This window comes from Lutjanus erythropterus, chromosome 20 (genome assembly GCF_056507025.1).
Source record: "Lutjanus erythropterus isolate fLutEry1 chromosome 20, fLutEry1.hap2, whole genome shotgun sequence".
In the NCBI taxonomy this organism is placed as follows: Eukaryota; Metazoa; Chordata; class Actinopteri; order Lutjaniformes; family Lutjanidae; genus Lutjanus; species Lutjanus erythropterus.
Window position 1 is genome coordinate 26969785 of NC_139336.1, and position 15285 is coordinate 26985069.

Sequence of the window (15285 nt, forward strand, 5' to 3'; positions counted from 1 at the left end):
TATTTGTTTTCATCTGAACCTGAACGCAGGCTGCAGAAAATGTTTGTGATTAAGAACCTAATAAGTGGAAACTACCAGGAAAGGTGTATTAGAGGGCGAGTTCGGATTATTATTTAATGAGGCAGTCGATAGTATATTAGCTACAGTAGATGCAGGTAAAGATGCACCCAGTTTGAAGAAGAAGAAGAGAGGAGAACCAGCACAGAAGCTAAGCAATGAACTGCTGTGAACAGGGTCAGAAACAAAAGGTATTTTAGCTACGTAGAAAAAGGTCGTCCTAAAAAGTCAATCAGTTTAAGTACATTTTATTTAGATTGTTTGGTAACTTGATGTTGAAGGTGCATCAGTTCATTGATGACTTCATTCATGAAATACATTCATAGTACTTCATGAACTGTCAAGAATGTAGAAGAATTAACAAGAGTAATACGAACAATTAAGGTATTTCAATCATTATGATTTGTGAGTTATTAATGATGTTTATGTCTTCAAGTCTGCGGTTAAAGGGACAGGCCAAAAAAACTGACCAGTCACAGCAGTGCACATGTACTGTGTTGTAGCCATGATGGACTAAACATTATGGAAACATTATGGAAACTTAACATTATTTCGTCATGACTTCATCATGTTTATGAACCTGCAAATAAAGTGGTTATCCATCTTAAACACTGATGACATGATTGCAAATAACCATTTGTTGTTTATGCATACATGGCATTTCAAACCGTCTTTTCTTAAATAACGTTAACGTAACGTTATGATCTAATTTGTGTTTTTTCCAAATACATTATACCTAAATATACAGAATGGTGGACTTTATTTGAAGGCCCACAAACATGATAAAGTCAGGAGGGAGTAATGTTTAGTTTATCATGATTAACTCACTTGGAATTCAACAGAATACATGTGCACTGCTGTGATTGGTCAGTTTGTTACCTTAATTAACATAATGTTCTTACATTAAATCATTCATGTGATGTCTGGCATGTCTTGTATATTCCTAATAGTAACACAAGTCTTTTCCATGCAGTAAATCATGCATGAATTCATGATAATTCAAATACCCTTACCCTAAAGTTTTACTGATTTTCATGGCTTTACTTTACCATCAGACAGCCTTCTCCAACAGGAAGTCATTGTTTTCCAAGCCAGACATCGCTCTCTCCAAACCAACCAAACCTCCATATGTGAAACAGGTTGTTTTACCTCAACACTGAAGTGACACAATAACAAACTAACAGACTGAGGCAGTGGTAGACCAACAACTCACTCAACTGTATTCTGCAAATTGAAATGATCGTTTTTGACTTAGGAGTCTGACTACTTCAAAGAGAGCAATATTTGCTTTGTATAACAGCGGTTTCCTGTTGGAAAAAGCTGTCTTACAGCAAGGTGAAGCAGTGAAATTTTCAAGATTGATTTTTCTGGGTGGTTGTTGCTGGCCCTGTCCACAGCAGTTCGTTGTTTAGCTGCCTGTTGCTCCTGCTGCTTCTCCAAACTGGGGGCGTACAGACCGCAATCTACTGCAAGGAATACACTGACTCTGGATCAGTAACTCATACAACCGTGCATTAAATAATCCCTTTAACTAATAATGAATGTATATTTCCCAGCGTGTTCCTGAAAGTGTTTCATGGGTAGTTTTTGTGGTGAATGCGTGCTGGGCGTAGAGCCTCGCTGATGAAGCCTTTGATTCTTTCTGTTCTTGTTCAAAGATCTTCTGCTGCAGAGCGAGCGTGCATCCACACAAAGATGGCTTCTGTTTGGTTGTTATCAGTTGGTTTAGTCACAGAGGAAGGCTGCAATAAAAGAAAAATAAAATTGTGAGCTGATTCACACAATTCAAATCTCATGGTAATGGTTTATTGTTAGATAAACTATTATGTTATTAGATATCATATATTTAGCAAGTCAAGCCAATCTCTTTCATGTGCTGCACTGCTGTTGTGATAATATCCTTTGATTCTGTAACTTTTTTATCTCTAGACTGTGATGCATCTTGCCTTACCTGCTTTGGGCCCCACGCCGGCTCCTGCACCAGCTGCAGAGAGGACCATAAGCTCGACGGCCACGGCCATTGCGTGCCATCGGCAAACAAGTGCTCCCCTCGCCAGTACGCAGACCAGGACGGGGAATGCCATCCGTGTCACAAATACTGCCACAGGTGCTCAGGTCCGGGCAAATCCCACTGCCTGAGCTGCAACCAGAGACATCTCCTGCTCAGTGAGTCGAGTTTGGCTCGTGAATTTCTCCGCGTGTCCTGGAAAGCTTTGCGGGCATCTGTGACTTGTTTGTGTAGCCGCATGATCATTGTGTGTGTGTGTGTGTCTGTTGGTACAGATGGCACCTGCGTGGACGAATGCCCCACAGGCCACTACGAGGACGAGTCTGGGCAGAACTGTGAACCGTGCCACCCTTCCTGTCAGTCCTGCGTCGGGAAGCACAGCCACGAGTGCCTCGCCTGTAAAATGCACCTCTTCCGAGAGGGCAAAGAGTGTGTGGAGACCTGCCAGCACAGGTACTTTAACCTGCTCAGCGTCCAGCTGTGCCGCTCATCCATCACATTAAGTGTGGTCACACAGCTCTGTCATTAATAAAAGATCTTTTCCAGTCACATAATGTCACTGTGGACACTAAACCCGCGCTCGTCTTCAGTTAGCTGGACGGGGCTGCAGTTTGGAGATAGAAGCTAATTTAGCCTGAGATTTAAATAGCCGTTCATGTGGCCTGTAAAATGCTAATTAGACCTGATTTTATTTGGGGTGCGGTGATTGAGAGTGTTAAATTAATGTGCCGTTAAATTGATGTGCAGTTAAATAGTCAAGAAAAAAAAAACAGAAAATGGATACAAAGACTATTTATTCCTCTGACGTGCAACCCTACACACACTCAACGAAATATAAACACAACAGTTTTGTTTTTGCTTCCATTTTTCATGAGTTAAAGTAAAAGATCGAAGACTTCTTCTCTGCACACAAAAGGTTTATTTCTCTCATATTTTCTTAACAAATTTGTTAAAATCTGTGTCAGCGAGCACTTCTGCTTTGCACGTCTGTCCACCTGACATGTGTGGTATATAGAGATGCTGTTTAACTCTGGCGCCTGGGAGCACCCATCATTTAAAATCATCCCCAGTGTAGTAAAATATGAAATAAAGTCCTGAGCATCGTGGTGTAGATACTTTGAGTTCTCATCATTAACTGGATCTGGATATACTAATCATAATGTTGACATCTGTGATTTTTTTCCCCTGCTGTTAAACAGCTGAACCTCCCTGGCTCTCGCTGCCTGAGGACGACTGACTGTTAGTCCTCCAGAAGTGATCAACCATTGTTAGCAATACCTGTTGATAACGATGCATTTTGCAGTTTCTTGCTCATACAAACACTGTAGCAACATGTTCACAGATGGAAATTGGACTGTACTGTGTGTAAGACTCCTAATAAGTTAGAATAAGAGTATATACTACAGTTGTCACTTGCTGTTGATGGGCCGGGCAGCCATCTTGGATTTTGAGGTTAATGAGGCTCATCCAACTTTCCGAGTCGGAAGTCCGACTTCAGGGGGCGTTCCAGTTAATACTTCCAACTGGGAACTTTTGGAAATTCCAGCTTCCCAGTAGACATGAGGAGTGTTTGATCAGGGCAGTGATACTCAACTTGCAGTCTCCACTAAGGTGCCAGGCCTCAAATTCACAATGAAAATAAATTGACACAGAGTTTTTCCGTTTTTGTATCATGGGATTATTTAGGCTGTTAGTAACAGAGAAGGCTGATCTTTGTGTGACAGCCTTTCAGGCAGCACAAAGTGCAGCAGGATCAGACAGTAAGGTCTGCAGGGGAAGACGACTATTAGCTCAAAAGGAGCGAAAGTTACACAGAAATGAGGATTATTCTGATCCCATAAATGTGTATTTCATACTAAAATATGCTCTGCTCTCTATTCTGTCCCTGAGAGGAGCAGTTTATGTTTATGAATCATTCCAACATGAAGAAGCTCCAGCTGTGTTTAATGTTGGATTAACTCTTTCAAATGTAACATTTACAACTAAAATGCAGTTAATGGAGTAAAATATCTGATTTAATAACTTGGCTAATTTAAAAATAAAGACTGAGTTGATGAGTTACAGGCCTTTTAATGTTTAGTAATTTTATCTGATAAATAATGTTATCGATGTGTCATTTTGCAAAAGTGGCCCCCAGAGCTCAAACAGCACATTATCAGACTGTCCTTTTACTGTGACCAGTCCAAGTCACACCTGTGCAATAATCGTTCTGTTTAATCACCTTTTATTCACTAACACTTATTTTAACAAATGTTTTTGACAGAATCTGAGAGAAATAAAGCTTTTCCGTGCACAGAAGTCTTTATTTTTTTTGTGAATATATATTTTTGTTGAGCGTACTTTCAGACCTTCATACAGGCGACACAGCAGACAGCAAAAAATACCCGTTTGACTTTATCATGCAGAACCTGTGCCTGTTTGAAGTGTTTTGTTTTGACGGCTCTCCCTCTGTCGTGGCGTCTCTGGCTCTACGTTGTGTCTGAGTAGTTACGGTTGTTTATCTCTGTATGTGTGACTAAGTGGCCGTAGAAAGGAATTTCCCTTGAGGACAAACAAAAAACTCTAATCTAATATAATTGAATCTAATCTATCATAACTTTGTTTTATTTTCTCGCCATCTATCTGATAGTCACTATGGAAACACAGACTCAAGGATGTGTGAGAAGTGTGACCCGAGTTGCGGTGAGTGCATCGGGGGCGGAGAGGACGGCTGCCTGAGCTGCACTCTGGGCCTCATCTACTTGCGGAGAGAAGGCCGTTGCCTCCCCTCGTGCCCTCAGGGATACTACCACGACACCGTGCACAGGACCTGCGAGCCCTGCCACGCCAGCTGCAGAGCGTGCTCAGGTAGCCATTTGATGTCATGCAAAAAACACGCAAGCGCTCACATGTAGGTGAAGTATTGATGGTGTGGTTTCCTCCACGGACCGCAGATGTAAAAGTGGTGGACTGCTCAGTCTGTGTGATATGAGGTAACAGTACTATGCAGGTTCATGCATACTGTAGATGCTACAAAGTGTCATCACTTTTAACAATCTTAGAAGAATAACAATATTTTTGTTATTGTCACTAAATGCCATGAAAATGTTTGTGAATTTCCCAGCCTGTGTGTGAAATTGTAGATGTTCAGAAATTTCTCAAACAGGAGTAAGAATTGCGTTTGTTGGATTCACTCAAACAACAGTGTCATTGCAGTGATGGAACGTGTCAGCAGATGCAGTGGTGTGTTACACAGATAGTGCCTGTTAGCAGCGTCTCTGGATTGTTGGTTTTCTTATTATTTAATATCATTTGTTGACAATAGGAGAAATATAAAATATCACCAGGCTTTCCCTCTGAAGGGCAGGTCCATTGTTTTTTTTTTGTTTTTTAGGTTTTTATATCATTCTGTAGCAGGGAATGGTTATCATTAGGATTTTATTGATACTGTTATCAATACAGATATTGCTTCAGTTACTATTTTCCATAATTTGATGCAAAAAAATAAAGACATGATATTCAAATATGTATATATCACTGGGGTAAATGATGACTGGGGTTAAAAGCTGTGGTCATCTCCCGAGCAGAGGAGCAGCTTGTCAGTGAAATTAGAATAGCCTGGTCCGCCTTAAAGGTCAGCCCACCTTTAGTGAGCCTGTGTCGGAGTTGTTGCTTCTTTGGAGCTAACCTCCTCCAGCAACATTCAAAACACAGGAGCCTGGCTTGGATCTTGTAGTATTTATTCACAGACAAACAGCCTGGATTGTACAGACACACTACACGTCATTGTTACATTCACTGGTCGTCTCTCTCTGTGTCTCTCTCGTCTTGATTGCACACTCGCATGGCGACATTAGGAGGAGGGGATGCCAATAAAAGACGGTGCTGTGCAGAGGAAAAGTAGAATAAGAGTCAACTTATTTTGTGTACCCAGCTTTGATGTCTGTGTCTGGCCTCAGTTTATTTTAGCTCAACTGTGTGCAAAACTAGCCACCGTTAGCTTAGAATGGAGTCCGCCAATGTCAACGAATGAGCAGCATGCGCATCAGTGACACGCTCACGGCACTCTGAAGCATTCGTCCATACTGGTACCGCATTGGCGTGTTTAGCACTGAAATTGTCTTGTGGCAGTAAATGTACAGTGAAGGTTACATTTTGCTCATGAATAAACACGTGCGAGTGAAAAACATGTCGCCTGTGGTCGAGACAGAACATTATTTTACTTCCTCATATATTAACATGAGGTCGGTCAATCACGTTCAGTCTTGTGCATTTCGCGTTGTTGTTTTGGTAGATGCAGCAGGATGCTGAGTGCAGTTCACTTAACATCCACCAGGAAAATGTCACATAGCACCTTTAAGTTGTTGTGTCTCTGCAGGAAAATACTCCCAGTCATGTGACGCCTGCTACCCTGGATACCTGCTCTCAGATGGCATGTGTGAGTCCATGTGCGACATCGGCCAGTATCCTGTAATAAAGGTAACAGCACTTTTCTTGGCTTTTAATTTTACAAATATTAACTTTTTATATTAAAGAAATCCTCACCCTGTCCTTACTCCACCACAATAATGATTACTAATGTTTTGGCCCCAGGTATCATCTAATGTAATTTAAACTGCACCAGGAGAAATCTCAAACAGCAGAGAGAAAATTATTACTGTGTCACGATTTCTAAATAAATCTCCTGGCTCGTGCTGTGAGGCAACTGACTGAAAGTGTCTGGCAGGTAGATGCATATTAGTTGATTAAGCTGAAAGGCAGAGCATCTCTTCTTTTCAGTCCTTTTAGAAATTAAACTTTTGCATCTCTTTAGAAGCAAAGAATCAGTGGTTGTGATGTAAAATTCATGCTGTCTGTCTGTGAATGTAGTCTGTTCAGTATCAGTCCCGTCTCCCGCTCCTCATCAGGGTTCAGGACACGCTTGCGAGGACTGCGACAGCTCCTGTCTGGAGTGTCGGGGACCCGGTCCAGCCAACTGCACAGTGTGTCCCACTCAGGCCATCTTGGAAGCGGGGGGGCGCTGTCTGCTGTGCTGCCGCCATGAGGAGGATGAGGAGGCCTCGACACAGCAGCAGGACTGCTGTAACTGCACTGAGACTCGAGGTAGGCTATTTTGTGCAAGTTTCATGGCTACCATAGGTTCTCTTACACACTTGGAAGCAGGGGTGTCACAATTCTCTAAATCCATGAGTTGATTTTGACTCGATTTTTCAGTTTAAACTTCTTTTTTTCCAGCACTGATGGCTGTGCTATTGTTAGACTGGTTTAGACAAGTTTTAATTTGTAAGGATCAGTAGATCATTGGTTTTATATCCTGACAACTGTCATTTACATTTTCATTTTTTTTTAAAAGATAGTCTATATGGTATCAAGTGTGATAGAACATTGGATGAGCGACGCTGTGTTGTCTCTGAAGTGTTTGTTTCTTTGCACATGTGCCAGATGCTGCTAGTAGGTGGGGGTGGAGAGAAAAAAACAATATTGGGAGAATCTTTGATTCTGCCTTTGATTTCGAATATTGAAATTGAAAGATCACTTTGCTCGATTGTTGATTTAACATTGAAATTGTGCTGGCCCTACATGGAAGGGGAGGGTGAGGTGCATGGCATTCGGTTGATTGTAATCTGCAAGCTCATTGCTAGATGTCACGTAATCCTACGCACCGATCCGTTAGGATTTCTGAATTCCTGTTTTTCTCTGTGCTCCTCTGACTGGTTTGTAGTGAGCAGGATTCAGTCTGCTGAGTCGGCTGCACTGCCCAGCAGTTACTGATTACTTCTATCCAACTTAGTTCCAACAACCCAACGCTCAAGTTTGGCTCCAACTGTCTCCATGTCTCAGTGTGGGTTTGTACTGATGAACAACTTATTCTTCAGCTCAGGGGGCTCACGCTTCAGGCTGAGTAGCTCAGTGAATGAGGGTTTGTTGCTTTTGTTTTTGGAAGTTAACCTGGCTTTCGAACACATTGCACGTGCTGCAGACAGAAGCAGGATTTTGGATTCACTTCTGCTTGTTAAATGAATCCAATATTACTAAAGCTCCTCTCTTCTCTCATCTGGACTTTAGAAGACACTGCTTAGACTTAAGTGAACTGAAACCACAAAAATTGTGAGGGAGACAAAAGATAGGAGTTTGGGAAACATGGGGACATGATCCCCTCACTTTTCAGAGGAATCTGCACCCCAAATAACAGAAAATCAACAAATACCCACATTTACGAAACTGGAACCAGCAAATGTATGATTAATCACTTATTAAAGGATCAGTGCGGAGGATTTAGTGGCATGTGGTGGTGAACTTGCAGATCGCAAACACCTGGGTTCACCCTCCTCTTCCAAGCATGGTGGCTGAAAAACTCGCAAACAGCAGAATTAATGTTGACTTTCACTTTAAAGGACCAGTGTGGGGGATTTGGTGACATCTAGCAGATTGCAACCAACTCAATAATGATTGTCTCACCCTCCCCTTCCAAGTGAAACAGAAACTATGCAAAAAACACAAAAGTCTCTCTCTAGAGCCAGTGTTTGGCTACTGTAGAAAGATGGCAGTGCAACATGACTGCTTCCATACAAGAAGAGACACATGAGTATTAGATTCTATTTCTGCCATATTCTCCTAATAATTTCCCACAAGTCTTACACATTTTCACAGTATTTTCACATCAGACAGTTCAATAACTCGCGCATCTGTGTCTGAACTTTCTGTCTTTGTGGGATTTCCAGGAGAGTGCGTCCTCAGCACCAACCTGCCATTCAGGAACGAGGAAGAAGAGGAGGACAGAGGTAACCTGACCATCTTCATCATCGCCTGCATCCTGTTGGTGCTGGGACTGATAGCCGTCGTCTTCCTCGTCAGACACTCCCGCTCAAAGAGCGCACCCCCGGACATCCCTCCCCGTGGCTACGAGAAGCTGGGCTCCGGCGGGGGGTACGGGGGCGGCAGCAGACACGGCGGCTACAGCTCTTCGTCCTTGGCGTCCTACAGCGGCCGCGCCGGCTCCTCTGGCGGTCGCTTCCAAGACACTCAGCTGGTCGACATCGGCGAACGTCGGAATAAGGACGATGACGACGACGACGATGAAGATGAGGACATTGTTTACATGGGGCAGGACGGCACCGTGTACAGGAAGTTCCGGTACGGACAGCTGGGGGACGACAACGAGGACGAGCTGGAGTACGATGATGAGAGCTACACGTTCCGGTGAACCGTAAGAAACATTTCTCTCTTTCCTCTTCTACCTCACTACTCTTCCTCCCTCTGTGCTGTTTATCTCCTCCTGCCCTGAGGGACAGACCCATTTATCCTCCACTGAATATGAGCTGAACCAAATGAGACATGAGAAGCTATTTATAATGAGCTGCAGTTTACAAACACGATCCATTCACAAAATGAAGAAAACCCATGTTGCTTAGCTTTCTTAAAGACTTGTTACATAATTAAGCTTGATTTCTAAACTTGGTTTGGAGTATGATGACTTCCCGTATATATATAACATAATTTATCATGATCATTTACTAGTTTTGACAGTTTCATTGATCGTATTATTCGTCTTTTAAATTGTTGTGGTGTTGGATTAGCATTTTAAATTGACATTCGTTTTGCTTTTCTATATTCCGAAGTGTTTGCTGTCATTGAATTTTAATTTGAAAATCTGTTGTTATTCCACTAAAATAAAGCCTTTAAAAAAATGCATTAGAGAAGAGTAATTCATGAATTCACCAAGTGGAAACAAACCGAGTCGTCATTTAGCAGCAAAGCAATTAAAGTCAAACCAACGAATCAGACATGATTGAAAACGACGACTGAGACAAACGTTCAGACTTCAGTCCATTTTTATTGAATTTACTAGACAGTGATCCATAATTGCTCTGCACATCCTCAATACACCACAGTAGAAGACTCACGTGTACGAGGACCATCAGTTAAACTATGAGGGACATGCACTGATGCACAAACACACACACATGCGTGTGGACACACACACACACATAGAAGATATTGTGCTTTACAGAAATCCCGTCTTTGTTTTCTGATGAGGTTTCTTCCTGATGATCCACGAGAGGCTGAAGAGACGATTCCCAGTTTGTGTTTATGGGATTTGACAAACAGACTGGAAACACACACGCAGACACACACACTCACACACATTTTCAGAGCTAAAAAGACATGCTCTTACATTGCACTGATAACTTGGTTTTATATTTAACTGGCCCATCCTAAGTCCTGCCTCTTTTGGTTTGTGTCTAACAACGGTCAAACAAACTTGGTAACCTTACTTATGTATGTAATCAGATGTTAATAGCTAGCTAAAAATTTATGTAAATTAGGTCGCTAGTTAGCTAGCATTTAATTTACATTAACTATAGTGTAACTAGCTGTTGGAAAGTATCTTGCTACCATTAGCTGTCAGATGTAATCAGCAAGCTAACATTCTAGTTAGCTAGCATTTTGCTAACATTAGCAAACTTAAGATGCAAATATACTGTGTGTATATACACAATGTCAAAATTTGGAGGGGTTTCAACGTACATAAGCCAAGAACATAGTATCATTGACATATAAACGTAGACACCGATACATCAGCATCACCACCAAATTGGACTGTTCAAGAGTAAATAATGTAAACTGAGAAGCTGGTGTTTTTTCTGGATTAAAAGCAGCTGTAACTTTTACACTTTGTCACTAATTTCAATGTGTTGTTTTTATATTCAAGGCCAGGGTTTATGAGCTACGTGGACTAAGAAGATGTTTTGTTTTTTTTTCAAACTTACACCATGAAAATCATAAACCTTTGAATATAGAAACAACTCATTGAAATCAGTCGAGAACGTTTACGTTATGTTACAGTTTCTGGGTAAAAACGATAAGTCTGTGCATAGCAAACCTAAGCACAGGAAATGGGAAAGGAGAAATTTGGCCGCGTTTCTGCTGGATACCAAGCTAGCTCAACTGTTATTGGTGCACAGAGCAAGAAGAGGCAGGACTTGGCAAGGAGCAGTTCCTCCTTGGTTTCAGATAGACTCTATAAAGTTAAAATATCTATTTGTAGATCTATTTTCCAGTTTTAGAACAAGTATTAAGACAGAGGATTGGATTGCTTAAATGCAATACTTGGTCGTCATCTATGGCATAAGGTTTGTTTTGGCTGAAACCTTGTGCTGTTATTGTAGATTGCTGACACAAAAGTCACTTATTTATCTGAAATACTGAGAGCGTGTGACCAGTAAAGGGTGATATTATTGCTTCACTGCTTCTCATGCACACAACCACAACACTATAGACTCTACAAATGGATTTGCGCAGTGCACTGTCTGGTGTGTAATTGCATTTCCTACCCTACCGTGAACAATGATGCTACTCTGTAAGTGCTGCCAAGCATCACACTTGACGATATAGCTCTCTTGATTGCAGTTTTAAGGTACAGTAGATGCTACAGCGGCCATAAAGAATGAGCTCTAACTCTGTGTTAACAGGTACTATTGTAAGTTTGTGTTGTCATATTAAACTCCAGTGTCTTAATTGACAAACACTGACACACACGCGCACACATTGGCTTAAAGGAATGGTTCAGATTGTTTTAAGTGGGATGGTATGAGGTACTTACTGAAAGTTTGGAGAAGCAGCAGGAGTACCCTGTGTAGGAAGCTAAGCAAAATGTATTTTGGCCCACTTTTTAACAAAATTAATCAGTTTAAGTGTATGCAATATTGAGAATTTTTCTCAGACAGCAATATTTGGCTTACATAATGTCGAATTCCCATCAGAAAAGGCTCTCTTCAAACCAACCAAACTCCACTGGACTGGCTGAGTGAGAAAAGGAGTGGTAGATTAGCTAGCTGTTTGTTTGCTAACATTAGCTATCAGATGTAACTAGCTAGCAAACAATTGAGAGCTAGTGAGGGCTAGTTTTTGCCAACATTAGCTGTCAGATGTAACTAGCTAGCAAACAATTGAGAGAAGGAGCGATATTTAGTTAATTTAACAGCAGTTTACCAGTATAAAAGGCTGTCATCAAGGTAAAGTGGTGAAAATATTCGAAATATAGTGTACACTTAAACTGATATTGATTTTTTAGAGGTGTATAACACATTTTGCTGTCGACCCTGTCCACAGCACTGCTCAGCTTCCTACACTGGAACTGCTCCTGCTTCCCCAAACTGGGGCCGAACAAACCGCCATCTACCACAGGTGATACAGTTACTATGGATACGTACCTCATACAAGCCCTTCTTCGAATAATCCGAAACATCCCTTTAACCAGCCTTTGCCTTGGTTTTACAGCTTCACCCATAAAATACAACAGTGACTTCTGAACATTGAGGTGACCCATCCATTTAGGATGTTTGGGTTTAAGAGCTGCTGGCACCGGCCTCGTCTGGTCTGCTGGAAAGACGAAAGAACAAAACAGAGACATTAAAGACGGTATGTTTATGTATGTGTGACAGACTGCTGACACGAGGCCATTTCTCTTCCACGTGTGAACTTAAACGTCTGAGAGGACTTACTCTGGTCTGCCTGCTGCTGTTGGCTCCGGTCCCAGCAGAAAACTATTCATTCTTGAATGAAAGAAAAATAAGTTGAGTGGTTGAGCAGAATTTATTGTTGCAATGCAATGGTATTTTATGATTTTGAAGACACATGCAACTTATAATTCAATGCACAATTAGTCAGCCAAAGATTTGTGTGTGATTCTACAGCTTTGTTCCTGCATTTTTTATCAGTATAATAGATCATCCTGCAATAAGGGCTGGCTCATTTATTTTACTGTAATGATAAATTAGATAAAGCGGTGAATTTAGCATCTTTAGCAACTTTTTTTTCCCTGTCTCCTTCCTGTAATTGCAACCATAGCCAAATCCAATTGGTCCTCATCCAGCAGAAGAGTCCCTGTGATCTAAAAAAGTGAGCCATCTGATAAATGAGCGCTCCAGCCAAGGATAAAACTGAGGCAGGGGCCAGTGCCTCCGCAGAGAGAAGTAATGAGAGGCAGGAGAGTCGATGCTTACTTTGAGTTCTCCGCTGCTTCCTTCAGCTCCTTGTCAAGTCTGGAGAGGAGGTGAGAGTTCAAATGACAAGACGAATATAAAGTCATTTAAAGGGACATTCCTCAGGCTCGCGGGAGGTGGAGGTGGTGCGGCGTTTGAGGGTTTCAAGGGACTCACCTAATGATGCACTCTGGGATCTGGATGCTGTCCATGGGGATGAGTTCCTGCAGCTCGTCCAAACTGGTCACATACTTTATCTTGCTGCTGAACTTGGCGCTGTGACATCAAAGGAAAACAAATGTATTTTTTTTAAAAAGGGCTTTTTGGTGATTTTATTTATGTTTAACGACATTTTAGTTTGTTTTACTGTGGCTTTTAGTTCGTTTTATTCTTTTTGTTTCCTGTTTTTATTGTAAAGTACTTTTTAAGTGCGTTTTGAAAGGTGCTACATAAATAAAGTTTGTTATTGTTTACTATAGTCTGTTTAACTTTCAAAGTGGAACAACAGTGGTTTAACTCTGCAGTGAGCCAATGAACACAAACAAGATTTAGAGTCATGCTGGAGCCACTGTGAGGCTGTACTTTGCCAAAGCAATGAGCTAAATGCTGTGGTCACAATGAGAATGCTAATGTTGATGTTTTGCATGTTAGCTGCTCCCACAGGCTGGGGCGATTTTAAACTAATGTTTTAACATTGAGAGACAAAAGAAACTTAACAGAAGAACGTTAAGCATAATTTCAAGCCAACTAAATAACAACGGCAGTGAGTCAGTAAAAGTTTATGCTGTGTCGCGAGCTGCATTAGCTGTGTTGTAGCACAGAAGCCGGGCGTTTCTTCTGTGATCCACATCACTGGTGTACGTGTGCGTTTGTGTTGCTGCTGTATGCGAATCTAGCATTACTTGACAGACATGTCCTGAAGGTAACGATAGAGCAACATGTGAGAAAGAAACAGCCAAACTGCAGGAATTCATCTGCATCATTGTGCAGCTATGACGAGCACGCGGCAGCTAGCTTCCTCGAAGTATTACGTGGCCCAATGGGCAGTGAGGTGAGCTCCACGAATCATGTTACACTTGCACTTTATACTGAACCGAATTACTTAATTCATAATAAATATTGAACTTGAATTGCATCTCAACGACAGTCCTACCGAGAGTGTCCTTATTAGGAGACGTATTGCAAGTACACAACATGTCACGTATCACATACTGGAAATCAAATAAAACCCCAGAATTAAAAAAATGGGTCAATCATATCACTAAAATCCCCTCATGAATCCATGCTGACCAGCACGATTGATAGAAACCATAGCAAAGGACCAATTTGTAGACATTTTCAGAATTAGATTACATTTTCTGAAAAACCCTGAAATATGATTATTGTCTGTTTTGTTTTGCCAGAGTGGCGTCCTTCTCTTTGGATTGTGACTAGTGCTGTGTCATCTCTTGTATGGATCTCTCATTTGTTCCATAGCCATGCTATAGCATGTTGTTGCAGACAGATCCTCTCATTTTATATGTTAACCTGTCATGAATTAACTGGTGCCTAAATTTTGTGTTTTCCTTTACATAAATATAAACATTGCTGCTACAAATTGGTGTCTAAACAATCATCAGAGTGTTTGATGCTCATAATTTTCTGTGGGAAGAGGACCCGCTGAAACAGAAACAAAACCTACACCCTTGCATGTTAGCATGCTAAAATTTGCTAGTTAACTCCTATGACAAAGTGCAGCTTAGGCTGAAGGGAATGATATTAGTTTTGCAGGTATCTGATCATAAACCAAACTATCAGACAATTAATGATTTTGATCCGATGATGGTGATACAGGAAAAGCCACAGGATCATCAGAGTTAATCGAATTCATCCTGAGGGTAACATGAATGTCTGAACCAGATTTACAATCAATGCAATAGTTCCTCGAACATTTTTAAAATCCAGACATGTCATTCTCATGGTGGTGCGAGGAAAGCCAAGTACATCATCATTAAAAGTCGTCCTCTGGGAACCACAAGTGTCTGCAGAAATATAACAGAAATAAAAATGGAATAATTCTTACCTGATGAAGGGCTTGGTGATGGCTAGAACAGTCCTGATAAACCATGATGGATGCAGAATAATGAAGGATTTCAAATTCTTCCTGAGCCTGAGGACAATAAATCACAATAAGTGTGTTTACGAGCTCATTTTCACTCTCGTTATGGGGAGATTTAGATGTTTTCAGTCATATGATGCTCCTATTCTCTCTTAAGC

General features: G+C 41.3%; 2 protein-coding genes across 4 annotated transcripts in view; one reads left to right on the forward strand and one right to left on the reverse strand.

Moving 5' to 3' along the window:
• Nucleotides 1-9734, forward strand: part of pcsk5a (proprotein convertase subtilisin/kexin type 5a) — a 52455-nt gene extending 42721 nt beyond the window's left edge. The window contains exons 32-37 of the mRNA XM_084746156.1: nt 1987-2223; nt 2341-2518; nt 4695-4912; nt 6423-6523; nt 6952-7147; nt 8767-9734. Of these exons, the coding sequence (XP_084602282.1) occupies nt 1987-2223; nt 2341-2518; nt 4695-4912; nt 6423-6523; nt 6952-7147; nt 8767-9248 (1412 nt within the window). The 3' untranslated portion in view covers nt 9249-9734. The remainder of the gene's footprint in view (nt 1-1986; nt 2224-2340; nt 2519-4694; nt 4913-6422; nt 6524-6951; nt 7148-8766) is intronic.
• Nucleotides 9735-11983: 2249 nt separating this feature from the next.
• Nucleotides 11984-15285, reverse strand: part of prune2 (prune homolog 2 with BCH domain) — a 32890-nt gene continuing 29588 nt past the window's right edge. The window contains exons 7-11 of one of the 3 annotated variants that reach the window (XM_084745813.1): nt 15092-15178; nt 13207-13305; nt 13051-13089; nt 12550-12600; nt 11984-12424 (exon numbers count right to left, since the gene is read on the reverse strand). In XM_084745813.1, the coding sequence (XP_084601939.1) occupies nt 12394-12424; nt 12550-12600; nt 13051-13089; nt 13207-13305; nt 15092-15178 (307 nt within the window). In that variant the 3' untranslated portion in view covers nt 11984-12393. Of the gene's footprint in view, nt 12428-12549; nt 12601-13050; nt 13090-13206; nt 13306-15091; nt 15179-15285 lie in introns of all 3 variants that reach the window. The other 2 variants (XM_084745812.1, XM_084745811.1) reach the window with 2 other exon arrangements.